The 25,797-nt window shown below is 52.8% G+C and overlaps 9 protein-coding genes across 9 annotated transcripts; 6 read left to right on the plus strand and 3 right to left on the minus strand.

Annotated features, from left to right (window-relative positions):
- Positions 1-442: 442 nt before the first annotated feature.
- On the plus strand, positions 443-3,061 carry N7459_001307 (putative dynamin GTPase; the record flags this gene model as incomplete). Its single annotated transcript, XM_056940492.1, has 4 exons — positions 443-461; positions 517-2,591; positions 2,647-2,779; positions 2,841-3,061. 4 exons carry the CDS (start codon positions 443-445, stop codon positions 3,059-3,061), a joined length of 2,448 nt encoding a protein of 815 aa, XP_056804772.1.
- Positions 3,062-3,579: 518 nt separating this feature from the next.
- On the plus strand, positions 3,580-5,082 carry N7459_001308 (mannose-1-phosphate guanylyltransferase; the record flags this gene model as incomplete). Its single annotated transcript, XM_056940493.1, has 4 exons — positions 3,580-3,639; positions 3,692-3,748; positions 3,827-5,002; positions 5,056-5,082. The coding sequence occupies 4 exons, from the start codon at positions 3,580-3,582 to the stop codon at positions 5,080-5,082; spliced, it is 1,320 nt and encodes a 439-aa protein (XP_056804773.1).
- Positions 5,083-5,516: 434 nt separating this feature from the next.
- Positions 5,517-6,460, minus strand: N7459_001309 (uncharacterized protein; the record flags this gene model as incomplete). Its single annotated transcript, XM_056940494.1, has 2 exons — positions 5,517-6,161; positions 6,296-6,460. The coding sequence occupies 2 exons, from the start codon at positions 6,458-6,460 to the stop codon at positions 5,517-5,519; spliced, it is 810 nt and encodes a 269-aa protein (XP_056804774.1).
- A 2,164-nt stretch (positions 6,461-8,624) lies between these two features.
- Positions 8,625-9,641, plus strand: N7459_001310 (alpha/beta hydrolase family protein; the record flags this gene model as incomplete). The annotated part of the gene is made up of 1 exon (XM_056940495.1): positions 8,625-9,641. The coding sequence occupies one exon, from the start codon at positions 8,625-8,627 to the stop codon at positions 9,639-9,641; it is 1,017 nt and encodes a 338-aa protein (XP_056804775.1).
- A 463-nt stretch (positions 9,642-10,104) lies between these two features.
- N7459_001311 (uncharacterized protein) lies at positions 10,105-10,902 on the plus strand (the record flags this gene model as incomplete). Its single annotated transcript, XM_056940496.1, has 3 exons — positions 10,105-10,120; positions 10,195-10,542; positions 10,625-10,902. The coding sequence occupies 3 exons, from the start codon at positions 10,105-10,107 to the stop codon at positions 10,900-10,902; spliced, it is 642 nt and encodes a 213-aa protein (XP_056804776.1).
- Positions 10,903-11,297: 395 nt separating this feature from the next.
- On the minus strand, positions 11,298-15,899 carry N7459_001312 (uncharacterized protein; the record flags this gene model as incomplete). Its single annotated transcript, XM_056940497.1, has 5 exons — positions 11,298-13,929; positions 13,976-14,190; positions 14,597-15,550; positions 15,611-15,764; positions 15,811-15,899. The coding sequence occupies 5 exons, from the start codon at positions 15,897-15,899 to the stop codon at positions 11,298-11,300; spliced, it is 4,044 nt and encodes a 1,347-aa protein (XP_056804777.1).
- A 485-nt stretch (positions 15,900-16,384) lies between these two features.
- Positions 16,385-17,909, plus strand: N7459_001313 (putative transcription factor Rap1; the record flags this gene model as incomplete). Its single annotated transcript, XM_056940498.1, has 4 exons — positions 16,385-16,492; positions 16,545-16,630; positions 16,683-16,923; positions 16,992-17,909. The coding sequence occupies 4 exons, from the start codon at positions 16,385-16,387 to the stop codon at positions 17,907-17,909; spliced, it is 1,353 nt and encodes a 450-aa protein (XP_056804778.1).
- A 340-nt stretch (positions 17,910-18,249) lies between these two features.
- On the minus strand, positions 18,250-19,311 carry N7459_001314 (uncharacterized protein; the record flags this gene model as incomplete). The annotated part of the gene is made up of 7 exons (XM_056940499.1): positions 18,250-18,268; positions 18,321-18,346; positions 18,400-18,796; positions 18,861-18,940; positions 19,011-19,053; positions 19,111-19,237; positions 19,305-19,311. 7 exons carry the CDS (start codon positions 19,309-19,311, stop codon positions 18,250-18,252), a joined length of 699 nt encoding a protein of 232 aa, XP_056804779.1.
- Positions 19,312-19,831: 520 nt separating this feature from the next.
- N7459_001315 (chaperonin-containing T-complex subunit CCT5) lies at positions 19,832-21,964 on the plus strand (the record flags this gene model as incomplete). The annotated part of the gene is made up of 9 exons (XM_056940500.1): positions 19,832-19,884; positions 19,986-20,079; positions 20,132-20,215; positions 20,286-20,575; positions 20,632-21,280; positions 21,330-21,467; positions 21,528-21,708; positions 21,780-21,868; positions 21,920-21,964. Coding segments are annotated over 9 exons (1,623 nt in total), but the record flags the coding sequence as incomplete, so codon positions are not given.
- Between the last annotated feature and the right edge of the window lie 3,833 nt (positions 21,965-25,797).

Raw genomic sequence — 25,797 nt, forward strand, 5'->3', positions numbered from 1 at the left:
ATTTTCCTTGATGTGCATTTTCAAATGCAGCCTTATTTCTACGGCGTATGCTTAGTATAAATAGCACACTAAACTAGCTGCCTCTCTCAGTTTCTTACTTGCACCCCACCTTCCTTGATCTTTCAACCTTCTAGTCTTCTATTCTTCTATCTCCTACTTTCTTCTCCTGGAATCCCTTCTGCTTCTCCCACCATCCTCCACTCTAGTCATCCTTCTTGAACTTGATTCCCATCCTTGAGACTTGATCTCCTGTAAGCTGCAGGCGATACTGTATCTGCACCTCTCTAACCATCGACCAAGCCGCGTTGAAAACCCCACTCCAACAGGGCTCATTCCACTTCGCCGCTTTCCCATCACCACCCACTGTTACTGTGTGTTTCATTATCTCAACAGGTCTGTCAAGCCAGAGTCCTGTGCTATGACACGTTATCGTCAGTTTCCAATGCAACCCAAGACTGAGTGTAAGCCATCTAACCATCACAGCCGCAGAATCATCTAACACCACACCAAAACTAGCTCCCGACAGCATGTTCGTTCCTCAGCAGCTCCCAGTCCAGACTACTGGTAGCACCTCGTCCTCCGTCGACATCCTCACGCTGGACATGAAGGATCTGGTTAAAAAAATCCAGAACCTCAGCCACCTGGGCATAGAGGATAGTAACATCACGCTGCCAAAGATCTGCGTTGTGGGCGACCAGAGTACGGGCAAGAGCTCTCTCATCGAGGGTATTTCTGGCATCAAAGTCCCCCGCAGCGCAGGCACCTGCACTCGCTGCCCCATGGAAATCAATATTTGTGAGAGTGAGGAAGGCCAGGGCTGGAAATGCGTCATTTACCTGTCAATCCGCTATTGTTATGAGCCTCACCCCGGGAAGCGACCAAAAAATGTTTCTCGGAGACCTGATGCTCTTGGACCTTGGAAACCCATGGGAAGCCAGGAGGATGAAGTTTTTGTTACCCTCACCGACAAGGACAAGGTACAGGATGCCATTCGTTGGGCTCAGCTTGCAATCCTGAATCCGCGTACACCCTCACAAGACTATGTACCTGGCAACAACCTGGGAATGTCCATGGAAGCAGAGGAGAAGTTCTCCCCCAACGTCGTCCGCTTGGATATCTCTGCGCCGAGCTTTCCGGCGTTGTCATTTTACGATTTGCCTGGTGTCATCAGCCAGGCGGAACACGATGAGGAGGCGTACTTGGTCCAACTGGTGGAGAACCTAGTCCGGAAATATGTCTCTCAGGAAAATTGTATCATCCTTTTGACTCTAACGATGACGGATGATGCCACAAATTCCAGCGCTGCACGGATAATCCGTGACGTCAAAACTGCCAAAGAGCGCACCCTTGGTGTTTTGACGAAGCCAGACAAGCTCTCGGGGGATGACAGCCATACGCAATGGGTTGAAATGCTAGACGGGACGAAGTTCCAGCTAGGGCATGGCTACTTCGTTGTCCGCAACAATTCGAACCCTGACATCGACCATCTCCAGGCAAGAGAGGAGGAAGATCTCTATTTTGAAAGACCGCCCTGGTCCAGTCAGATGGCTCGACACCAGGATCGCTTTGGCGTCCGCAAGCTCCAGTCGGCTCTCTCCGATGTTCTTATGGCACAGATTCAAAAGTGCCTGCCCTCCGTCATCGAGCAGATCAACGAGAAGGCCGAGCGAATTGACACCGAGCTCAACAAGCTTCCAGACCCACCCACCGAGAACGTTCAGCAAATCCTACGGGATAAGCTCTTCAAGCTTGGCGTGAGATTCAATGGTATTTTTACTGGTGGACATGGGAGCAATATCCTCCAAAAAGATTGGAATCTTCTGGTGACAGATTTCCAAAAGGCTCTTAAAACTACACGGCCTAGTTTGATCACCATTTCGGACTCTGATACCGTGCTTCTTGCAGAAAAGATCGACTCGGACTGTGAAATTATTCTTAATCCGCAAACCCCCACCCGACTCAAACGAAAAGCTCCTATTCCTGATGCCCAGACTTCGGAGAATGTCTCCAAGCCAGTTCCTAGGGGACCAACCTATAATACTGAGCATTTTGAAAAATGGAAAGGACCAGGGCGTCGATTCACCTTGGAAGAGCTGCACAGGATTAAACAAGAATCTCACCGCGTTGGAATGCCCAACCAGATCGATCCAAGCGCGACCGAGACACTCAATCGCGAAAGTGTTAAACACTGGGAAGATATCCTATCCGCTTTTGCTTATGCGCTTTACGGGGGGGTGCAGAAGGCACTATTCATGACTCTTGACGAAGTAATCGCCCAGTACCATCAGACGGGATTTTATCGGGAGCTTCGCCATATTGTGAGCAGTTTTCTTGGTCAAGCCCATGCCGAGCTTCTCGTCGACGCAACTGCTTATTACAGGATGGAATACGTGAGGCCTTTTACCATGGCCGAGGCTGAACACAGACAGGCCACGGCCGAGGCTTTGAGGACTCTCGTTTACGCTCGACGTCGTGCCCGAGCCAAGTGCTGGCTCAAACTCCGCAATTTTTGTGAAGACGAGAACATCGGCAAAGTATCAGACTCTGATCTAGGCCCCGATCAGTTTTCACAGGAATTGGAAATGATGGCGGTAGGTGGTGCTCTCCTCATGCGCAGCCAATAACCCAGTACTAACGAGTGCTCAGAACTCTCGTGGTTACTACGAAGTTGCCAGTTCCCGCTTCCTGGACGTGGTCTGCCTGTTTGCAGAGTCGAGGCTGCGACTTAAGTGCCGGGATGAGTTGATAAACGCAATTGACATTGGGCTGAATGCCAAATGTAAGTGTTTATTCTACATATTCCTAGCATGCAGCCTGACCTGACCAATGTACAAATACAGCTGAGGACCGGTGCACAGCTTTGATGGCTGAAGATCCGGAGCGAGAAGCTCGCCGGATTTCTTTGACGAAAGAAAAGGAAAAGCTCACTCGGGCACAGGAATGGCTCAACTCCGTGCACCAAGTTGACGATGATGATGAGGACGAGATGTATGGGTCCTCAGAAGATACGATGGAAGTTTCCAATTTTTACAACGAGGACTGGGGCAGTTGCTGCAACTAGTGATGCTCATGGAATGGCAGACAACAGCCCGAGAGTGTCAATTTGCAGAACTTTTCGATGAAGTTCACGTTCCAACACACTTACATTGATTTTCGGTCTTCAACAACCTTGACCGGCCAAGTGCGAGCGACGTGATCTGGAGATGTCGTACGAAAAAAAGACATGAAGGAATACAATTGATGGAGCAGATGCTGGGGTTCATAGTCGTGTGAAGCGAGTCGCCTTCGCTTTGAATCTGTACCTGTCTAGTCAAAATATCAATGATTATTCCCCATGGCATATGCCAGCTGACCTCAATAGAGTAAATTGTATTTCACTCAATTGATGGATGGACATCGATTGTTGACTCGTTGTTGACTCGTTTATACTTGGATACGGCGCTATACTCAGTCAGGTGAGCCCACCCCACCGCAAGCGTCGTCTTGGCGCCCGGAGCTCTGGATGCTGAATCCGGCCACCTGGAGGTTTCTCGAGACCATTGTCCATCTCTCCCCTGATTCTTTGCTCTAGCCATCACCATGCTCCAAGTGCCAGTGCGGGAACACCCCATCCAGGCCTCCACCAAGGCCGTGATCTTGGTAAATGACGCAATGATCACCCCGCCACTGGACACAACTGACAGATCAACAGGTCGGCGGCCCCTCGCGAGGCACTCGTTTTCGCCCATTGTCGCTCGATGTGCCCAAGGTACGTGTCTAAATATCGCTTAGTTCAGCGTGCTCCTCTGTACCGAAGCGAATCTGACCGTAGATACCGCGGATCTAGCCCCTATTCGAAGTCGCCGGCCACCCCATCATCCACCACTGCTTGAAGGCGCTCGCCAAGGTCCCCGATGTCCGCGAGGTGATTCTAGTCGGATACTACGATGAGACTGTGTTCCGTGATTTCATCAAGGACTCCGCGAAGGAGTTCCCCCAGTTCCGCATCCAGTACCTACGGGAGTACACCGCGCTGGGCACTGCGGGTGGACTGTACCACTTCCGCGATGCGATCCTGAAGGGTAAGCCGGAGCGCTGCTTCGTGCTGAACGCAGATGTCTGCTGCTCGTTTCCCCTGGGGGAGATGCTGCGATTGTTCGAAGAGAAGGATGCGGAGGCGGTGATTCTGGGTACACGGGTTGCCAACGAGGCGGCATCCAACTTTGGTTGCATCGTGTCGGACTCGCACACGAAGCGGGTGCTGCACTACGTCGAGAAACCCGAGTCGCACATCTCCAACCTTATCAACTGCGGAGTCTACTTATTCGCTACCGAGTGCATCTTCCCCGCGATCCGCAGCGCCATCAAGCGCCGCACCACCCGCCCGCGCATCCTCTCCTACCCGTCGTCTGATAACCTTGAGTCCTCATTCGTCGCCGCCGGAGACGACGACGACAGCGAGAAGACCGAAATGCTCCGCCTCGAGCAGGACATTCTCTCCGATCTCGCCGACAGCAACCGCTTCTTCGTTCATGAGACCAAGGACTTCTGGCGCCAGATCAAGACTGCTGGCTCCGCCGTGCCCGCCAACGCCCTCTACCTCCAAAAGGCTTTCCAGGCCCAGTCCGAAGAACTCACTCCTCCCTCTGCGACAATTGTACCTCCGGTCTACATTCACCCGACTGCCACCGTTGACCCTACGGCTAAGCTTGGCCCGAATGTCTCCATCGGCCCTCGTGTCGTCGTTGGATCCGGTGCCCGTGTGAAGGATTCCATTGTTCTTGAAGACGCTGAGATCCGTCATGATGCCTGCGTTATGCACTCGATTATCGGCTGGAGCGGCCGGGTCGGTGCCTGGGCCCGTGTGGAGGGTACACCGATCCCCATTGGCAACCACTCCACCAGCATTGTCAAGCAGGGTGTCAAGGTGCAGAGCATCACCATTCTGGGCAAGGAGTGCGGCGTCGGCGACGAGGTTCGCGTACAGAACTGCGTTTGTCTTCCCTACAAGGAGCTCAAGCGGGTAAGTCGAGCTAATTGTTCTTACATAAAGAAGCATGCTAACCACAGTCCCAGGACGTTGCCAACGAGGTCATCATGTAATCGCCTGCGACGTTGGTCTTTGATTTATGCTTCCAAAAATACCATTTCCATCTTGTCAATATCGAGCGGCTTCCATAATCCTGTCGAGTTCAATTCTTGTTTGCCATTGGATGGACATCTGCTTCTTTGTCACCATTTGCTCTACGCTAGATTGCAGCACTTTCAAGAGTCCCCGAAGAAGAATCTAAACTATCTACCAAAGCCACAGAGTCCAACTTTTCATTCCATTCATCAATCGACGCCCGTTGCAACGCCGCCATGTCACGTCACGCCATGCAATCAAATTCAACTGCGATCAGCATAAATGCCATGCAAGATACCAGAAAGAGACCAGGCAAGATGCCCACAGTAAGAAACCGCCTGCTGAATAGCACACATAGCAGAGAAGATCAACCCGCAAATCCAAAGCCAAAGCCAAAGCCAACACCCTCTATTCAGCGATACATGGCAGGATCATAGCCCGTCTGCTCAGCCGGATGCTGATACCCGCTCTGCTCATACGAGCTAAACCGCACACGCGGCGCACTGCGCCGACTCCTCGCAGGCGCCGCATCATAATACTGCGCCGCCTCGCCCTCATGCGCCTGCTCGAAGCCATTCGAATACGACGGCGCATGGTGCGCCCCCGCCATCGGCGCCGGCACCGCGTCGTACGCCACTCCCGACACGGACTGGCTGCGCCGGTCCGACATCTTGACGTCCATCGGGTCGTCGCCCAGTCCGAACGCGGCGGTGCTCTCCATGGGCCCGTAGGCACCCAGCCGGGTCTGGCGACGGCGCACGATGACGTCCAGCGCGAGCGCGGCGATGTGCGCGGCGCAGCCGAGCACGGTGAATGTGAAGAGCGCTTTGTAGCTGCGGCATATGCTGATCCCCGTGGAGTTGGCCCAGTACTTGGTGCCGCAGGATGTGAGGATCGTGCCGGACATGCTGTAGGCTAGTAGACCGAGGCTGACGGCCCAGAGGATGAGGAGAAGGATGTTTAGGAAGATGGAGAATTTGGGGGAGAGACCGCGGCTGCAGTTGATGAGGCTTGTGAAGATGACATTGACGAGGGAGAGGACGGCGGTGATGAGGAGCTGGTTTGGAAGAAAGGGAGATATCAGCATTGTTCTTTTGACTCGATTTTGGTTTTTGCTCTGTATACGACAGCCCCGCTGGTGGTCTGGTTGTGTATTGTGCTCTGCTGTGGGAGGGGGAATCTTGATCTTACAATAAGGAAGGCGAAGGGGAGCTTGTAGCCATCGGCGTGGAGATGATAGATGAACACGGCGAGGATGATGGCGATCACGACGGACGATAGGAAGCCCAGCGCGCGGATCGTATGAAAAGGGAGTGGCGGGTATGCAGAGGGCTTGACGGAGGTTTTGGAGCGCATGGTGGAGGTGAGGGAGAAACGTGGTGATGAAAGAAGGGACGGATCGCCGTGGTGATGGCTATTTGTATCGAGTAAACATGATCGGCGCTCCACGGGACACGTTGGGGCGTGCGTCACGGCTATTTTTACATTTGCGCCTCCTTGGCCGTGTCTCATACTACTGTGGTCTGAGGATCCCCATATCGCAGGGAGTCTCCAAAGGACAGTTACTGAAATTCAACTATCAATCATCAACTTCATCCCAGGCTGGGCTGAATCGTCTGGAGTTGCTAGTACTTCAACTCTCTTTTCCCGGGCCAGAACTCTCCGCTTCAAACGCCTCGCCCGCACACAAATACCATGCCTCCGCCAATGAGAGATCCAGATCTGCTGCTTGCATTCGACGCTGCTCCACCCGTGCCCCAGACGACAGCATCGCCTCGGCGCACTAGTCGGCTCCACATCGGCGCCGCTGCAATGTCGTGGAAGCGGCGAATTGCGGCCAGCGCTAGATGGCGTTGTGCACTAACCCCAGATCAGTCATGGACCAGAAGAGCCGCAGGCGAGACACGTCGAGACAGGGAGGTGAAATGACATGAAAACATGTTGGCCCGGGATCCAAAAGGCAGATCTGGAGCTCGAGATGTGGAAACGGAATCGCTTCATCTGGGAGTGAGATTTTCGATCCTCATCATGATCGCTGCCATGTCCGGACCATCTGTGCTCTGCCTGACAAGCATATCTGTCTCCACCTGAGGAACTGCAGTGTCGGATTGTATGGAGATGACTCTCCAGGCATGCCACGAAAGGTCAATCCATTTTCAACATACACTGTTGCGGCTGTGACTCGAAAGACCAGATTTGAGCGTGGCAAAGCAACCCCAGCTTGCTTCCCGACGAGGGTTTGTCTGTACCCCGTTATAGATCATATTACCCTTTTCAAACTTGGGGATGGCATAGCCAGCCAAGCGCGTGGCTAACATGTTCCCCGTGCTTGACAGAGTCGATCACCCGGATACTCTAGGTATACAAAGACAGTACTACTCACCTCCATGGACTCAACTTACACAAGGCCTGGAGGCCCGCCACATATGCCAGTATCCATATCGGTACTATCACGCGACGAGATACCAAGTAGGTATGATAGGCTTTTTGGTCGGGTACTTGGGACAGTCTCCAAAAGTTTCCCAACCCTTGATCCTAAAATATGCCTACTAACGTTTTCTATCTGCCAAGGTGCCGTTGATCATTCCACCAAAGGGCTTCACTCTGCATCTTGGCCACTGAGAAGTACATTTATAACAACCGGGCCATATTTGCTGTCAACCTGCGTCTCCTCGATCGGCAATGGATACTTACTGACTAGACTAGGTAACTAGACTATATCGGCTAGGATAGATTCCACGGTGGAGTGTTCTCTCTAATCTACCTACGTGGGTCCTCTCGGAGTATAACGGGCTACATGTTATTCTTGCATAAGCATCGTTCAATCTCACATTGACAAGCTCCACACCACAATTCTCTAGCAGGTAGCCAAGTAAACGGTCCGGAGATGGAGTCCTCTGTAAATCTCCCCCATTAAGAGCAGCTGTTGCTCCGCAAGGCTGTTTTCTGGTAATCTCGGCCTCTGGGCAGTCTGATCAGTATGGCCGGTCACGACAGAGTTCTCCGGCACTAGTATAACTCTGTCTCCACACTGGACTCCTATAGGCTAGATCGGAATCTCGCAGGATCAGCTCGTGGCGAGCGGACCAATCAGATCCCATTTCACCATCCCCGTGTCCCATTCACTTTCTCATCCAAGCGGCATTCACGGTAACCCGCGAGAAGAGAGTCCACTTGAGGGTGCAGTCTTGAATAATTATCACGCATTAAACATCCTCGGGATCTGAACTCGGACTTAGGCCTCCAGTTTGACTCTATTCATTGGGCCTCGGGGTTATCTTCTAACGCTCGGTTTTTGGATGGGCCTTTAATTCCGTATCAACGATGTAGATGTCCACCTACATGGAGTCAACATACTTAAGCCCGCAACGTAGATGGCGTCAGGGGTCCATGCATCCGGACTCCTATCTATAAATACCCCCAGCGGTCTCTCTGCATACTGCTGTCTTCATCTACAAATCCAGACTACAATCCAGCAAACAGGAGAAACACCGGAGCTTCCCTATCAAACACCATCACAATGGCCACTTTTGACAAGAACCTTTCGCGTCTCCCCAATCTGCCAGATCACGCCCTGATCGGGGAAGCTAGCAAGATCCCCGTCAACGCAGCAACGCCCGTCATCTCGGTCAGCCCCATTGTCCTGCCCGCCCCAGATCGCATCATCGACTTGCACCTGCGCGTGTCGGCTCCGGTGACAGGTACCAACTTGCCCATCATCATCCTTTCGCACGGCCAGGGCTCCTCAAACAACCTCTCCTCCCTCAATGGCTACGCCCCGGTCGTCAACTTCTGGGCCGCGCACGGCTTTGTCGTCATCCAGCCCAACCATCTGAGCTCCAAGACTCTCAATCTCGGCCCCGGGTCTGCGCCTGACGCACCGCTGTTCTACAAGTCCCGCGTACTAGACCTCAAGGACGTTCTCGACCGTCTCGATGAGATCGAGGCCGCGTTCCCGCAGATCCAGGGCCGTCTGGACCGCAGCGCTATTGCTGTGGCTGGCCACTCGATGGGCGGACACTCTGCAAGCCTGCTGCTTGGAGCACGCACGAAGGATTCCTCGGATGGCTCGGAGATCAACTTGTTTGACGCTCGCATCAAGGCGGGCGTTCTTCTTGGAACACCCGGTGATGGCCGCGACGGCGAGGGCTTGAGCGAGATGGCCAAGGAAAATTTCCAGTTTTTGGTAGCCCACGCCCACGCCGAGATGGTGACGCCTACCCTCGTGGTCATAGGTGATAAGGACGGATTCCCGAAGTTGACCACTCGCGGTGCCGAGTGGCACGCCGATGCTTATAACTTCAGCAAGGGTCCCAAGTCCCTTCTTACCGCCGTGGGTGGCAAACACATTCTCGGTGGGGTTTCTGGCTATGATGCGAGCGAGACCGATGACGAGAGCCCAGAGCGACTGGCGATGGTCCAGCGTCTTTCTTGGGCGTATCTGCGCAGCACGCTTTATCCCGAGGATCCTGCTTGGTCGGAGGCCTGCAAGGCCATGGAGGGTCTGCCGGGCTTGGGCAAGGTGGAGAACAAGTGAGGTCTGATGGGAATATAAGTTGAGGACAAAGGTACATATATCTGGCGGTCTTTAAGCGTGAGCTTCGAGAAGAGAAATGGATTAATTCGATTGAATCGAGAACTTGTAGCTTCAAACCGTTTAGATTGAATCATGTAACTGCGAGATGCACTTGAGTACTGAGGTAGATACACCGAGGTATGTAAGTAGGCAAGATGTCAAAACGATCGAAGACAGGCAACGCTCTACTGCGCACGGCCCACTCGCCCGCGCCGCGTTATCGCTCTGCTGCCTTCACTAAACCAACCTCTCTTCTCCCTGCGCCATTCTCTTTCGAACTTGAACCACTTCGCACATCCTCCGTACCCAATTCAATCCGAGTGCAACAAAGTGATCGCGAGCGTGTCACACACTACCAAGCGGGCTCTCCCCGCACAATCCCTCTTCACCTCCGCCTCCATCTGAACCCAGCAAACCCTCCACCATGTCAACCTACGAAAGTACGTACATCCACATATCGCGCTCAGAATACCGGACTGGATTGTTTCAGAAGCTAATAAAGTACCTTGTCCAGTTGAGCACAACACCACCGACCCCTCGGCCGCCACTCAACCCCCGCGCCGCCGCCGACCAGACCTGTCCACTTTCTTCGCAACGCTCTCCGAGATCACACCGAGCCCTGACCACCGGCCACACGCCGTCCCTGTACCGGGCGACATCAGCGCAGCCTTCTACTCGCTCGCCGAGGCGCTGGAGGTCATCCGCCGGGACGGAGGAGCTCCGCAGACGCAGGATGGGGAAACAGACAGCAACGGCAGCAACGAGAACGACGATCTGCTCACGCGCATGATCCAGAGTCTGCTCAGCGAGGCGGATACCCCGCCCCGGGAGGTGGAGGGCGTGAGCGAGGAGTTCTGCGACGGTACGTTTCCATCATACCCCCGCTGTGGCAGAGCTTGTCTGCGGTGTCTGTGGAAAGGCCCATACTGATCTAGCCAATGTAGTGCTCGACCGGGTCCCCAAGTCATCCCTCAACGAGTCCCAGATTTGTCCCATCTGCAACAACCCGTTTCTGGAAGACGAGTACCCGCTCGTCGTGCAGCTGCCCTGCCACCCGACTCACCTGTTCGATCTCGAGTGCGTGCGGCCATGGCTGCGGTTGCGGGGCACCTGTCCGCTTGATCGGACTGATTTCGCCAAGCAGCTACGGGACAAGGCTGAGGCGCGGAAGAAGCTGGTCGAGGAGGACGAGGAGGAGGAGTGGGATGGGATGTATGGTTAAGTGGCAATGGCTTCGTCGTAGAGGCAAGGGAGTCGCTGGCGTTGAGATGATGATGACGACCATACTGGAATGCATTTACGAGGTTGATGAGCGGCGAAGCTATTCTTCATGGACATTTCATAACTTATGCATCAAGGAATTGATCTACTTGCAATGAAAGTGTGCAGGCTGCCCTCCCGATTTAGGCCGCATAGCCCGCATAGATCAGCCCAGAACGAAATACAATGAGGGCTTGGTACTCAGAAAATCCAAGCCGAGGTATATCTGGAAAATAAATGATGAACGTTATATTTTGGAATGAATCCGCACCGCTATGCACTCGTTAGATCACTAGATCACTGGTCATAAATATGAGATGGCGACCCAGCGTGACGTCGCTCAACGAAAGATTACTACTACTGATTGCCCTCTTTGGGCCGAAGGGCAAGCTTGCCTGCCTGGTCAATCATGGCCTCGTAGCCACTCTTCTCCAGCACACGATTATCGTCTTTAACCTCTCGAGCCTCGAGCTCTTCGACTAGGCGTTGATTCTCGCGATTGCCTTCCAGTAGGAATTTCAGGCACATAACCGCATGCTCCTTGATGTATGGATTGTGGGCATCAAATGCTGTGCAGCAGAGAATGGCCTCAACACCACCGTAGCGACGGATCTGTTCCTGAACCTCGGGGCACTTCCAAACCAGCGACGAGAGGACCAGTACGATCAATTTCTTGAGATTGCGCCACTCAAACTCGGATGGGTCTTCCGTAATGGGCGGAGACTCAGGGCGGGAATCCACACTGCCGGCGCCAGTGTCGATGGGCTCCGGGTCGCCTGGATCGTAGGGGCGCTCAACAGCAACCGGTGCTGGATATTCACGCTTGGACTGGTCGCTAGGTGAGGTGCTGCGAGGCGGAGGTGGCGGAGGAACCGACCCAAAGGAGAGCTGGCTGAGCTGGCCCTTAGGGATACTGGCTTCGAGCTCCTTGATCAATGTCACCAGATCGTAGACAATCTCCCATTTGACCAGAAGATTCTTCCAGTCATTATTCTCAGTAAGGACAGCGAAGAACTCCAAGAACTGATACACGCCCTCATAGACGCGTTCCATGTCCCACAGGTTGAGGGGGAAGTCCTCTGGTAGAGCGCGTTCTGCACGAATCTGACCTTGCAGGTAGATCAAGGCACAAGTTTCTGGAATGATGTTGCCCCGGAAGATTGTGAATATATATCGGACCGTGAGAATGTCAACTCGACTAAGTGAAGCTGGGGTGCGTGGGGCATTGGGTTGAGAGGAGCCCGCCACTGCGGCAGGAGAGTACTTGGAACGAAAAATGTGCGTGAGGATCTTAATCACCACTGCCTGGGCCGGGGAGATGATATCCTTAGGCTGGCCAAAATCAGAGTATGCGTGTGACATGAGGCCATTCCGGAGCACAGCTTCCATTATCTGCACCATCATCTTAAAGTAAAGCTCATCGTCTGGGAGATCCCAAGCCGCAATAAAGATGAGAAGTTCACGGAGAAGATTGCGACCAGTTTCTTGTGTGAGGAGGATGTGGCATCTCAGTGCCTGCATGTTTCGTGAGCCATTTCGTTCACCTCCCTTCAGGCCAAAGCTGTCAACGATGCCAGCTTGAACGATCATAGGGAGAGCTTCAATTTCAGCAGGTCCCAACACGAGGGGAATATCAGTCAGCAAACCACGCTGCTGATCGCCTGGTCGACCTCGGTAATCATCGTCATCTTCCTCGTCATCCACGTCACCTCCATCATCTGCGCCATCAACATCATCTCCATCCTCATCTTCGTCGTCGTCGTCTTCTTCTTCAATGCTCCCGTCTGCGTGACCTTGCAAGCTGTGGCCATCATCATCACCAACTGTCCCTGCATCTCCGGTGTCATAGTCTGCATCCCCATCGCCCATTTGTGAAGACTCCTGCAGCCGAGCCATCAATTCGTCCTTGGCTTCCTGCAAAGTCTCAGCTGCGGATTGCGCAGAACGAGGCATGGTAGTATCATCTTCTGTTACCGCGGCATCAACCGCATAGTCGTTCACTTCAGGCAGATCAGCCCAACAGAGGCGTGGAAAGCCAGCCGTCATGCTGCGATCAATTGTGAGAATGGATTTCTTTTTGGTGGGTTCATGTTCCTCCTCTTCTGGCAGTGCAGGCGGGAGTTCACGAGCACGATCTTGCAGATCAGACCACCCATCGACCTTGGCACCCAGAATTGAAGTCAAAGCGGCACGAATATACTTGACCTGTTCGGGATCTCGGCCCATTTCTTGAATATCAGTCAAGTCTCGGCCTAGGATTTTCTCCATGTGATCCTTGATGTTTGCCAGAAGTAGCATCGCAGCTTCTTCCTTAATGGTGGAAGGCTCCCGTGGAAATTTCGCGATTGTCTCCAGCAATAGATCTTCAGCGGTCTGGTCATACAATGCACGAATGGGAGGATTTATCACCCGTTCTCCAACCTTCACGATAGGCGCAACGCCCTCAGTCCGAGCGACAGGGTCCAACGCATCTTTGGGCTTGATGATGTTGGTGTCCGCAGTGGAATGGTAGCCGAAAAGGTCCAGCCAAAGCACCATCTTTCGTTGCTCATTATGCATGATGAAGTTATGCAGGTATTGAAGACATGTGATCAACAGGCGTTTGTAAAGATTGACCACCTTCTGCCAACGTTCTTCATTGCGCGCATTTGTCTCGCCATCGAATCCTCGTGCTGTTACCCGCACGCATGTGTCAATCAGGGCAAGGATCCGCTGGTCAAATCCCTTGGAAGCTGCCAGGTTTTGTGCATTTTTGGTTGTGGCGAGCAAGTTCCGTGCGATCGTGCACAGGTCATTGAGGCGTTCGATATCCTTCACCAGCGAAAAATAGTTGTATGCGATGAGGTTCGATGAGGAATGCTCGTATGTTGCTGCGGGGCTCTTCCACGCAAAGGACTGTGATTCGAGGACTGGAATGGCCTTTGTGAGGACGTCTGTGAGGCTTTGCCAGATATCGGGGGACATGCCCAAATTGTGTCTAACGGTGATTCTTGGTCAGGACAAGTCAGACTTAATCTATGAAGCGCAGGACCTACCGGACCTCACTTTCCTGGTGTGTCATGTATAGGATCTGCTTCCCAGCTGCCAGCATGTGCTCCAGCCGTATGTCGTCGATCAGGCCGCGAGTCTCATAGTGGCTTAAGGTCCCAATCAGAATGACCTTGAGCAACAATTCAGCAGGCGTGCATCTTGGCCTGGCGTCGGCCATCTTGCAGAGGGGTGATTGACGCAGCACCACTTGCAAAGAGAACTCGGTGGGATGAAATCAGTGCTGGGTACAGAATGAAATTGAAGTTCTTATTCTTGACCGCCCGGCCCACCGCTTGATGGTGGCGCAGAGGGTCCGTGCACATCCCGATTAGGAAAGGTGCGTGATGCCCTACATCCATGGATGTTCTTCCTTGTGTAATTGCAGTAAATTTCCAAGGTTCTCTCGCCGCGACAGTTGCAGAATGGCCGGCATTTTGCCGATTGTCGATTTATTGGATTCCATTTTAGCGTCATTTGGAGTCTGCAAGATGACAAGTGATAGCGTTATCATCGAGCCCTTAATCCGATTACTATATACTCGCGGATACCTCCGTGACCCAGGATGAATCAGAAGTGGACGTGTCTCATCACCTACCAGTCAATTTGTTATAGCGCTATCGCCTGACTGATAGGCCTATAGCTTCGCGAAGGTTATCCCAAAAGCCCAAGTCGTAGATGTTGTCAACATCGCGCATGCTATGAAGCTGCGTCCATCGTGGATCCACTGGTGCCTCGCCGCCGCGATTGTAATGAACTCGATTGGAATCAGACGCAAGTGTATATCCTTCCATGGGAGGGTCACTATCGGTGACTAAAATTTGATCACTGAGAATTGGCCATGGTCGATCGCTGAGGTCCGTGTATGGTGGTGCATTGGAGATTTGACTGCGATTTGCCTTGAAAACAAACCCATCCTCCACGTCATCCTTCAAGTCTCCCCATTTGGCACTCTCATTAGTCGTTGTGCCCGCCCATATAAGGTAGGTGTGGTATGCTAAAAATGCCACGGCCAGCGGGGCGGTCATGAGCATCAGTAGGGTGACGGTCCCAATCTTGGGATCAGCGGTAATGACAATGGCCCAAATGTTGAGATACATAGTCCAAGTCTGCATCTTTGCTTCTAAGTCGACAGAAACAATCTCTCCAAAAGTCTGGCAGAGAAGGGCATAGCCAACAAAGGTGCCATATATCAGCAGTACCGAGAGAGACAACAACAGTGACAAGAAGTAAATGTAATTGCCAGCACCAACACAGTTCATCAGCCAAACACAGTGGTGGTCATGTCGAGAAACACAAGACTGACAAAAGCTGCAGTGCTTGCTGCGTGCTGGCTTGAGGAAGTCACAGGTACGACAACGATGGCCCGGATGGAAAAGAACACGGTCATAGGGATATCGTTTCATCTCCGAATCATGGTTCTCTGGCGTGATGAAGGATTTGGTCACGACACATTTGTAGAGAAGAAAGTAAGGAAGAATAACGGCACACGGGGACCAGAAATGGTCAACACTGGCCATTCGTGGCCATGCTGTCGGAAGGAAGACACATTCACCTATCGCCAGCAAGGCTACAAAGAAAATCTAGCTTGCAGTGTTAGAAGAGGCTCTCTCTCTATCTGGCGCCTGCTCTTCAAGACTGACCAAGACCAACGGGTGGTTCTCGTGCAAAATGTAGCTGCCTGATCGAGACCATGCTTGCACCAGTCGGCCACCAAGAAGCCGGGAGTCCACAAACGCAACTCCATTGGGAAGATATACCCACAGTACCCGGTGCAGGAGGGCGATAGGCGTTTTCCTACCAGATGTTAGTCCTAGCCAATCCCCACGCATATTCCACTCACCTAAATGCGGGTAGTCGACCGAAAAGTGCGATAAAAGTGAAGATGGAGATCCCCAGGATTACCAAGGCCACAGTTCGGAGGGCCCCCATCGTGATCAGCACCAATAGGAAGTTTCAGCGCCTGGCTCCGTCTGAAAGACACCAGGATGACGCGCTCTCAAGACCCCAACCAACTACTCAAGTCTCATTCTCTTCGGATGCTGGCCCGGTCCTTCCTTGGATCTTGTTCAGGGTTGTTGACTTTTCATCGTCAGCCGCGACACTATCTGTCTGAGACAGTCACGTGTACTCCCCATCAGTGGCGCGTAGACAACGAGTGGCCTTCGCCTGTCAACACTCGCGTTCTTGGTGGTCAATTTTTGGACCATCTATTTCGTTTTTCCTTTTTGCGTGATTGAACCCGAAGCTCATATTCAGCAATACCACCTGCTGTCAAAGATAAGAACACCATGCGCCTGTTGACACGTTGACACGTGATAGCGCGTCACAAAGAAAGTGCACTCTCCCTCTCCCGATATCAACCAGGGAATCTTCCCTGATCTACACTTCGTGCCGAAAACCAAGATATCTTGGAAATGCCGCCCGCGACGGCTGGAAATGATCGGGGGCGTCTGTTCTCTGGAGCGAAATTCTGGCTGTCCCAGAATGTTCCCCAACGTGCCAAATTCAAAGACATGATCGCGGTAATCTACGCTTCGAATGGCGTCCAGGGCTATCAGACTAACTCTGGAATAGGAACACGGTGGCTCTGTTGTGCTATTGGAAAAAGACGCCGATATGAAGCTAGTGGATCATACAAGGAAAAACCTTCCTCCCGACACGTAAGATCCTGGGGTCTTCGCTTTGATTAGCTGGACTGACTGTGACATACAGCTATTCATATCGATATGTAGAGCGTTCGATTCAAACTGGGCTACTCGAAGATCCTGCAGTGCACCGTGCTGGTCCCTCTGCACCACGCCCGATGGGTGCAACTCAAATTCCTAAAAAGGGAACTAGATCAGATTATTCCTTGAAAGATGACCAGATTGTCTATGACTGGGTTTATCCCTTTGAACAAGAGCCAGGCGCACCAATAAGTGGCAACAAGATCTATCAGTTATTGGAGCGACAGGTACGCCGCCGCCATCGTTTTCAACGCATGGAAAGCTAGGCCTGGAAACATACTAATTTGCTTCGCAGTTCCCCCAGCATACATGGCAGTCATGGAGATCTCGCTACACGCGAATCCTGCGAGGGAATCCGCGCCCTGGAGGTGGTGATCCCAGACCTGACTTGGTGCACCCGGGCTACCGGCGACAGCCTCACAGGCCACTCGCACAGCTTCCGATGGCACCTCCCCAATCCAGAACTTCGGTGGTTGCTCATCCAGCCCCTAACCCTACGGAATATCCGAAACGAAAGCGTGACTCGACGCCCAATCCATCTCCATCAAAAGAATATGCCCCTTCTCCCGCCAAAAGGCAAGCAATAGAAGCCCCTCAACCTGTCGCTCCTGTTCGAGGCGGCCCACGACGACAAGGCCAAACAGCGGAAACTCAAACACATACGCACGCGATCCAGCATATCTACGAAGAATCTACCAGTAATAATTTCCATCCACCAAAGACTCCAACGAAAACACAGCCAGTACAAGCGCAACCCCGTAATACCCCAGTATCAACCCAGCAAAGAGAGTCTACGCAACCAGACCCACGCGAGGAGATGGTGGATCCTCTGTTTTTCGAGCTGCCATTTTTACCATCGAGTCCAGAACCGGAGGGCGATGGCGCAGAAGATGGAGAGGACGACGCTCCAGATGTGGACAGCTGGATTGACGCCCAAGTGGCTCGAGGCAGAGCGGACGAATCAATTGTGATCGCTGCCTTACGCTGCACCAGCATGGATCCCGAACTGGCGGAGGCAGTGCTAGACCATTGGCATGCTGAGAATGGAATCCCCGAGGACATGCCTGGGGTATGGACAGCCGAGGATGATCAATGCCTAGAAGGACAAGATGCTCGTGGCATTAAGCGGGTCCTCAGAAAGCATGGCGAAGACGCACTCAATTCCCGATGGAAATACTTTCGCATGGCCAGAGAAGCAGGGCTGATTCAATGATATTCGTGGATGGCGTTGTGAATTACATGCAATTGCTCTAGCCCAATTGAAATATTGCCATGGCGCATTTAGAAGCCAAAAACGATTACATACGATCACCGAACTTCAAGATTCAGGTTAAACGCTAACGACGTGGTAATCCGTCTGAGATATCACGCCCATTTGGCTGTCTGTCTGCTATCCTACAGTGTCAAATCCAGCAGGATGAAAATAAATGCCCCAACTCCTAAAACATCCCTTGGAAAAAGAATATCCACAGACCGTTCCCCTGAAAGTATCTGCCATCATCCTGATCACCAACCGGGCTCGAGCGAATACTCTTTATGAGTGGCCCGGCCGATCAACCTTCTTTGAAAACCCTGGAAGATAGTCAGTATGGCATGGAAGGGATGATCATTCCAATCGACTCACAAGTGCTTCTCGTAGAACTTGAGCATCTGGCAGAACATCAGTATACCTATGCCACGCTTTCTAGGATTAGTAAACTAACCTGCATTGGGCATTTCTCATAGCAACTCTCAATTGCCACACGTGACCTCTTGCCATTATTCCAGAGCAAGAAGGCATAGAGACCACCGTTGTCCTGGTCTCGGATGATCGTGTCAACAGACGACACTTCCTTGTCCCAGTTCTTGCCTTTGGGGAGCCAGTTCGTCTCATCACCGTTCTCGCTTCCCGCGGTGGTTTCTGATGGAGCTGTCTCGGCTTTGGTTGACCTCCTGCGTCTCTTAGGCTCCGTTGGCTTGGTCTTGTCGGCAGGGGCAGGACTGTCTTTGGCTGATCCCATGGACTTGCGCTTACGTCCTGGCCCCGCCTTCGGTGCAGGTTTCTTAGGGCGTCCGCCGATCTTCTTGTAATATTGTGCCAGGACAGCCTCGGCGCCCTCCCTATCAACATTGGTGAGTCAATGCGCAATGTTGATTCCAGGAAAAGGTGTTCCAGAATACTTACTTCAAACCTTCTTCCGGCTCCCAGGTGAGATCCTCGGGATTCTCCCATCCTTTCCACTTCACAAGGAGCACAAGAGAGCCCTAAGAGGAGGTCAGCGCATTTGACGGGGTCGAGATGGCAATAGCGAATAAGAAACAGAGGGGGGCTGACGTCGTCTAACCAATTGTGTTCGGTGATCTTCTCAACGATGTAGCTGCATTGCATTAGATAACCAGCCCAAACCCGAGACTAATTGTCGCGGCGGACTTACACCCCCTCATCATCTCCATCATCCTGCTCATTGTCCTCTTCTGACTTATTCCCATCTGCCTGGTCTTCTGGCGCATCCTTGAAGGGAACATCGCCAGACTCCTCGTCCGAGATATCTTCCACGGGAGCTGTGGACCTATCAGCCAGCTGCAATGTGAGGCGCAATAACCCAAACACTCGGGCGCATCCACTCACGCGGCATGTTTCGAAAAGGGGGGGGTAAGGCCGAAAAGTTTAGAAAGCACCTTGGCGGTGGGAGGCGTTAACCTCAGCAATTGGAGCTAGAGAATTGAAACGCGCTCGCCAGTTGTAGGTTGAGTTGGTTGACAGTAGTCGGACACGCGCGTGAACGCTGAAGGCGGACAGGGCCGCGCTATTCCCCTTCGGGTAGCCAGAATTTAATTTGCGTCGAGCTTCCAAAGCCCCTCCGCATCGCTAACAACGTGGGAAACTCCGTTCCGGTCATTCTCGCTTCTCGCTTTTCGCTTTCGTTCCCCTATTCCTGGTTGATTTCCTGCCAGCTGGCAGCTCTCCGTCAGAATGGCGATGCGTATGGACCTCTCCCCTTCGTTGCTCCCCTGGCAGAAACCCCCCACTACTCTCCGATGCTATTGCTAACTGTCTTGACTTTGATCTCCCACAGAGCTTGATCTTTCTCAAGGTGAATTGAAATCACCGCCGCTCTTTACTCGATGACGGAATACGCAAACTGACATAGAAGGGTAGCATCGGTGTTGAAGGATGAGCAGGGTCGCCCATTTATTGTCGTTCGCGAGTACGTTCCCCGATATGCCTGCCGATCTAAGCTCCCGCCGCGGTTGGATTCCCAAAGAGAGAATACATGATATCTGACCTCGTTTTCTTTCATCTACACAGTCAAGGAAAGAAGAAGAGACAGCATGGCACCGAGGCCGTGAAATCCCACATTGTGGCTGCCAAGACAGTTGCCAATATTGTCAAGAGTTCCCTGGTATGGTCATTGACAATCAATACAATGGATAAGGTTTAATCCATCATCACAGGGTCCGCGTGGATTGGACAAGATTCTCATCTCCCCGGACGGCGATATCACTGTTACCAACGATGGTGCAACAATTCTCGGCCAGGTTCGACCCCCTTTTCCTCTCGAACGCCGGGATATAGCAAGGACACCCCCTGATATGTGGATGACTTTAGATGGAAATCACAAACAATGTGGCCAAGCTGCTCGTCGAGCTCTCAAAGTCGCAGGACGAGGAGATCGGTGACGGCACAACCGGTGTCGTGGTGCTGGCAGCCGCCATGCTGGAGCAAGCGTCGGATTTGATTGACAAGGGAATTCATCCCATTCGGATAGCAGATGGTTACGACCAGGCATGTGAGATTGCCGTTGCAGAGCTCGACAAGATCAGTGACGAAATTCCCTTCACCCTCGAGGATACCAATAACCTGCTCAAGGTTGCGAAGACCAGTTTGGGCAGCAAGATGTACGCCCTAGTCATTCCAGCATTTCCTTTTCGTTGTATATCTGATATCCCTCCAGTGTCTCGAAGTCTCACGATCAGTTCGCCAAGATTGCCGTGGATGCCGTGCTCTCGGTTGCCGACCTACAGCGCAAGGATGTCGATTTCGAGTTGATCAAGGTGGATGGCAAGGTTGGAGGTGCCCTTGAGGACTCTCTGCTTGTCAACGGTGTGATTGTCGACAAGGACTTCTCCCACCCCCAGATGCCCGACGAGGTCCAGGACGCCAAGCTGGCTATCTTGACTTGCCCGTTCGAGCCCCCGAAGCCCAAGACCAAGCACAAGCTTGATATTACCTCGGTCGAGGAGTTCAAGAAGCTCCAGGAGTACGAGAAGGAGAAGTTCACGGAGATGGTTCAGAAGCTTAAGGATTCGGGTGCCAACCTAGTCATTTGCCAGTGGGGTTTCGACGATGAGGCCAACCACCTGCTCCTCCAGAACAAGCTCCCTGCTGTTCGGTGGGTTGGTGGACCCGAGATCGAGTTGATCGCCATTGCCACAAATGGCCGTATTGTGCCACGGTTTGAGGATTTGAGCGCCGATAAGCTTGGTACCGCTGGTCGTGTCCGTGAAATGACTTTTGGCACCACAAGAGAGAAGATGCTGGTCATTGAAGAGTGCGCCAACAGCCGAGCGGTCACCGTCTTTATCCGTGGAAGTAACAAGATGGTATGATTTGCTTTCGAGATGACACGTTTTCTCTCGCTCACTTCTGCAGATCATTGATGAGGCCAAGCGGTCACTACACGATGCCCTGTGTGTGGTTCGGAACTTGGTTCGTGACAATCGTGTCGTGTACGGTGGCGGTGCTGCCGAGATTGCTTGCTCTCTCGCCGTGGAGGATGCCGCTGTCAAGGTACGTTGTTTTCCATTTCCGCTTTCATTGATCAGACATTGACCTTGCTTCAATTCGCAGAGCCCAGGCATTGAGCAGTATGCCATGCGTGCCTTTTCCGATGCGCTAGATGCAGTTCCAATGGCCCTGGCCGAGAACTCTGGTCTGAGCCCTATCGAGACTCTTGCCTCCATCAAGTCCCGCCAGGTCAAGGAGAAGAACACCCGCCTGGGTGTTGACTGCATGAACACCGGCAGCAACGGTACGTCACGTCACGCCAAACCTACTCCCTCTAATTATCCCGCCCGGGTGGATCTGACTTATTTATTGCAGACATGAGAGAACACTTTGCCATTGACCCTCTGATCGGAAAGCGCCAGCAGCTTCTGCTCGCTACCCAACTCTGCCGTATGGTTCTGAAGGTACGGTACCCCGCTGCTTCCTTCGATGGCATTGAACTAACCTACCTGTAGATCAACAATGTGATCATCTCCGGAGACGACGACCAAGAATTCTAGGTTACCCGCACATAGTCCTAATGCCCGATAGACGACGTCGGAGCAGACCTCCTGTCGTCGGCTAGAAGAAAAAAACAAAATGATGATTCTGGTTGGACTGCTATGTAAAACATGGTCCCTTACATAGAATATTCTGAGTTGCAATGAGAAAAGGCTTTATGATCTCTCACTCCGACACTCGAAGGTCCCAATCTATCCGACTCATTTCCTGTGTTGCCAGGCGTCTGATACCAACGTCGAAAAATATGGAGTAGAAAGTTTCCCGGGTTGAATTTCCTCTTTTTGCAAATCAAGTTTCAAGGTCGGTGACTCCCATCGTATCTACTCGCTACGCGCACGTAATAAAAGGACGCATCGTGTCACTTCAAGTATGCCAGACCAAAAGTGCCCGTCCCCCCTTCCCAGCCCATCCGAGACCAGCCACTCGTCCTTATCATTGCTAGACCATAGTTGTTATCGTGGGATCCGTGGTCATCGGGATGATCTGCCTGCACCTGCGTTGACACGAGTCACTCAATCTACAGAGGAACCAGACATCTGCACGCAATGGTTTTTTGCATCTGCAGTCCATCGAGCTTTGGCCTGCACACTGTTGTGTTCTCCAGCTCACATACTGATCCAAGATGCTTGTCCAGACCCCGTGGGGGTCATCCGTGGGAGTAGACATATATCACCGTGGAGGGGGGTACCTGCTTTTCGGCTGGGGACACGAGAACAGCGGTGACTATGCGGAAGGCCTACGAGGTGATATGTACCACCGTCCTCCCGCACAGCTCTAGACGACAGAAGGGATCAACGGGTCTCAACGTCCTTGTGGAATCGTGCTTGGGGATAGAAGACCAACGCGGATTGCGGATTGAACCCGTCTGTGCTCGATCAGACTCACACTTGATATTCCACGACGGATTCACGCCCGAGAGGGTGACGGTGCACATACACGCTCGGCCTATAGGAGCATCTGGAATGCACTGGGGTGGTATAACCCATCACTGTCTGTTGACCACGAAGGCCGAATCGCAATATCACGGTGAATGACCAGGACACTGTATCACGGAGCTCATGAGTCGATCGCCTTGGAACCCGCTTCGCTCAGGTTCTCTGTTCACGGTCAGAGATACCCCAGTATCTATGGAGCATCTCATGCTTCCCTACTCTCTTCTGTCCAGGCCACCTGCAAGGAATCAGGGTTTGGTTGGATCCCCGGCTGTACAACGTATGGAAGTGCAGCCCCCGTTCCCCGCGACTCGTGGTTCCCCGAGTTTAGAACCCTGCGATCACTGCAGCTCGCTCATGGGGCGATCAGGCTCGGACCCAGAGTAGCTCTTTTTCATTTTGATTTTCTTTTTCTTTTTCTTTTTCTTTTTCTTTTTTTTTCTCCGCTGTGCGGTCGATCGCGGCATGTGAAAGGCGGAATGGGATATGTTGTACAACGGGACAGTCGAGAAGCGAGGACGATCTCGACCGCGAGCGAGAGTAGTCATTGAATTCACGGCGATGCTCTGGCGAGATTCTTGTTTGAACCAGCGTGTTTGTTCGGAGATCATTTTATGGTGAGGTAGTCCTGCGGTCTAGACTTGTCGGTCTCGGTAGAGAAGCACGGAACCAAGAAGCAGTCATGGCTCGAGATAGACGCGTCAGGCAGAAGGGACGGTGGCGATTTTGCAGAGGCAATACGAGAGAAGGAATGAAAAGGAAAAGACCAGCCATCGTTCCTCCCCCAGGCAGTCTTATCGTGCGCTCACCTTTAGCCGCGAGCTCGCTGCCTCCGGGTCTATACATAGCACACCACGTCCAGCCCTCGGCAGCGGCGGATCGGTTTAAAGATACCCGCTCCTCTGTGGCAAGTTGTGTTGGAAAGACTGCATGAAATTGCAGGCGCCGCCACGGGGAACGTCAGCTCCAGCAGGAAGAATGGGTTGGGTTGAAGCTCTAGCCCAGATGCAAAGCCACCACTGCAGTGTGACGGCACGAACAGGGACGGCGCAAATCTGATCGGGTGAGCTATTCTTCGTGGACGGGGCAGCATCAAAATCGAAATCGATGAGACCTGGTTTCGGTGGCCCGGTGGAGGGTCTAGAGCGATGCAGTTGGGAGCTTCTACAAGGTGCGGTGCAGTGTCTGTTTCAAATAGGGCCGCCGGGTTTCTTTTCTCGTGCTTCTAGCTCTGATGTCTCGCCGCGATTGCAGCTCTCGGTAGTCGAGCGACACAAACCGCAGTTCAGATGACCCGACGCAGTGTCGACACGGCGGTGGGACAGAAGAAAAGAAAAGGTCTGCGTTGGAGAAGCCAATGAAAAGGAGAAGGGAGACGGCACTCATGTTGGCGCCAGAATGGCTGCTCTGGTCATCAGCCTCATTGCCGCAACCCATCGGCTCACATGGACAGGCCCGATTGACGTGGCTGCCATCTGTTCGTGGCCGTCCAGTGCTGGGATGAGACTGTTGCTTGTGATGGCCAATTGGGACAGAAATGTGCCATCGGGTTTGACGCGCGACATGCTCCTGCCACTCCGGCACTTGATCCTCGGGTAATTCTTGTGCTTGTCACACGACGCGCGACGAACCTGTCAACTGTCAACACATCAGATTCAGTGTGATCAGTGGTGACAGAATTCGCTGGTGATCGCTGTCATGTCCATCGCCCGGTCGCCTTCGCCATGGACATTGGCCGGTAGCTCAGGACTCAAAATTCATCACCTTGGAAAGGTATGCTGTCGTACTGGAGTAACCGTACTAGATCGCATTCAATACGCCTGTTGGGTTCATTTCGCGTCGTGTTCGAGAGTCGCGACCCCAGCCAGCCCCGAGTAGACGGGCATGTATTGGAGAATCCACGGTCGGGCACAGCCTGTGAGTCGGAGTCCGGGGGAGGACTGGTTGATTTCTTTTCCCCCAGATTCGCGGCCGATAAGGACGATGGAGAAGAGGTTGGCAAAGGGACCAACGCCATTCCCGCCACTAGAATCAGGAGTCAAGGAGAGAAAAAATACCCCAAACCGCGCCGCTTTCAGCAATGATGCCTGAACAAACACCAACGACCAAACTATGGTTGAAGCCACCTGCAAAGCGCAGTAGTGAAACCAAAAGCGGCAGACCCGCGATCATGCAGACAGCCCAAAATGAAGGGCGCATATCACCAGGCGTTGGTGGCGCCGGCGATCGTGTCGACAGATTCCCTGGACGCGCTGGACGAGGTCTAGATCTCGGATCCTGGAGGGCAATGAACCGCATGGGCATGAAGGCGTCAAAGGGGCCGGTCGCAATCAGCAAACAAAGACAGCCTCTAGTCTTTCAGAGCCGATGCACGCCCGATCAGCCACGATCACACCGAGAAACGCCGCATCGTGTGTGATTTGGGTTCTTTGACCGGAGCCGCGCCAGCCGGGCGATGGTGAGGCGGGAAAAAGCAACGCCTGTCAGAAGATACAGTGCATCCAGGTCTAGTTGTTGCTTAGTTGCCCGTCCCCATTATTGGGCAAGCGATGCACATGGCTCTGCTTGTCTGCACTGGCTATTGGCTGGCCTTGCTGAGTGGTATTTGCGGAGTTTGAGGGTGGGAAAGCAAGGCTCCAGGAAACCAGCATCCCATCGTCAGTATTCAGGAGTGGCCCGAGTGAATTTGCTTGGATCCTTAGAGCCCTCATTCAGAATCTAACAACAGAAAAAGCAAACCAACGCTGTTCTACAGTTAGACATGTTCTCACCCGAGTCAAAGGAAGCCGCAGAAGGCGGCAATCGCATGCAGTCACCATGAGGGATGTACCTAGGTACTTTTGGGCGCTAGTGTTGTGGAAGATACCGAAAGAACGTAAAGACAACTAGCAGGAACTGAT

Source organism: Penicillium hispanicum (assembly GCF_028827665.1).
Source record: "Penicillium hispanicum strain IBT 35686 chromosome Unknown utg000001l_segment0_segment0, whole genome shotgun sequence".
NCBI lineage: Eukaryota > Fungi > Ascomycota > Eurotiomycetes > Eurotiales > Aspergillaceae > Penicillium > Penicillium hispanicum.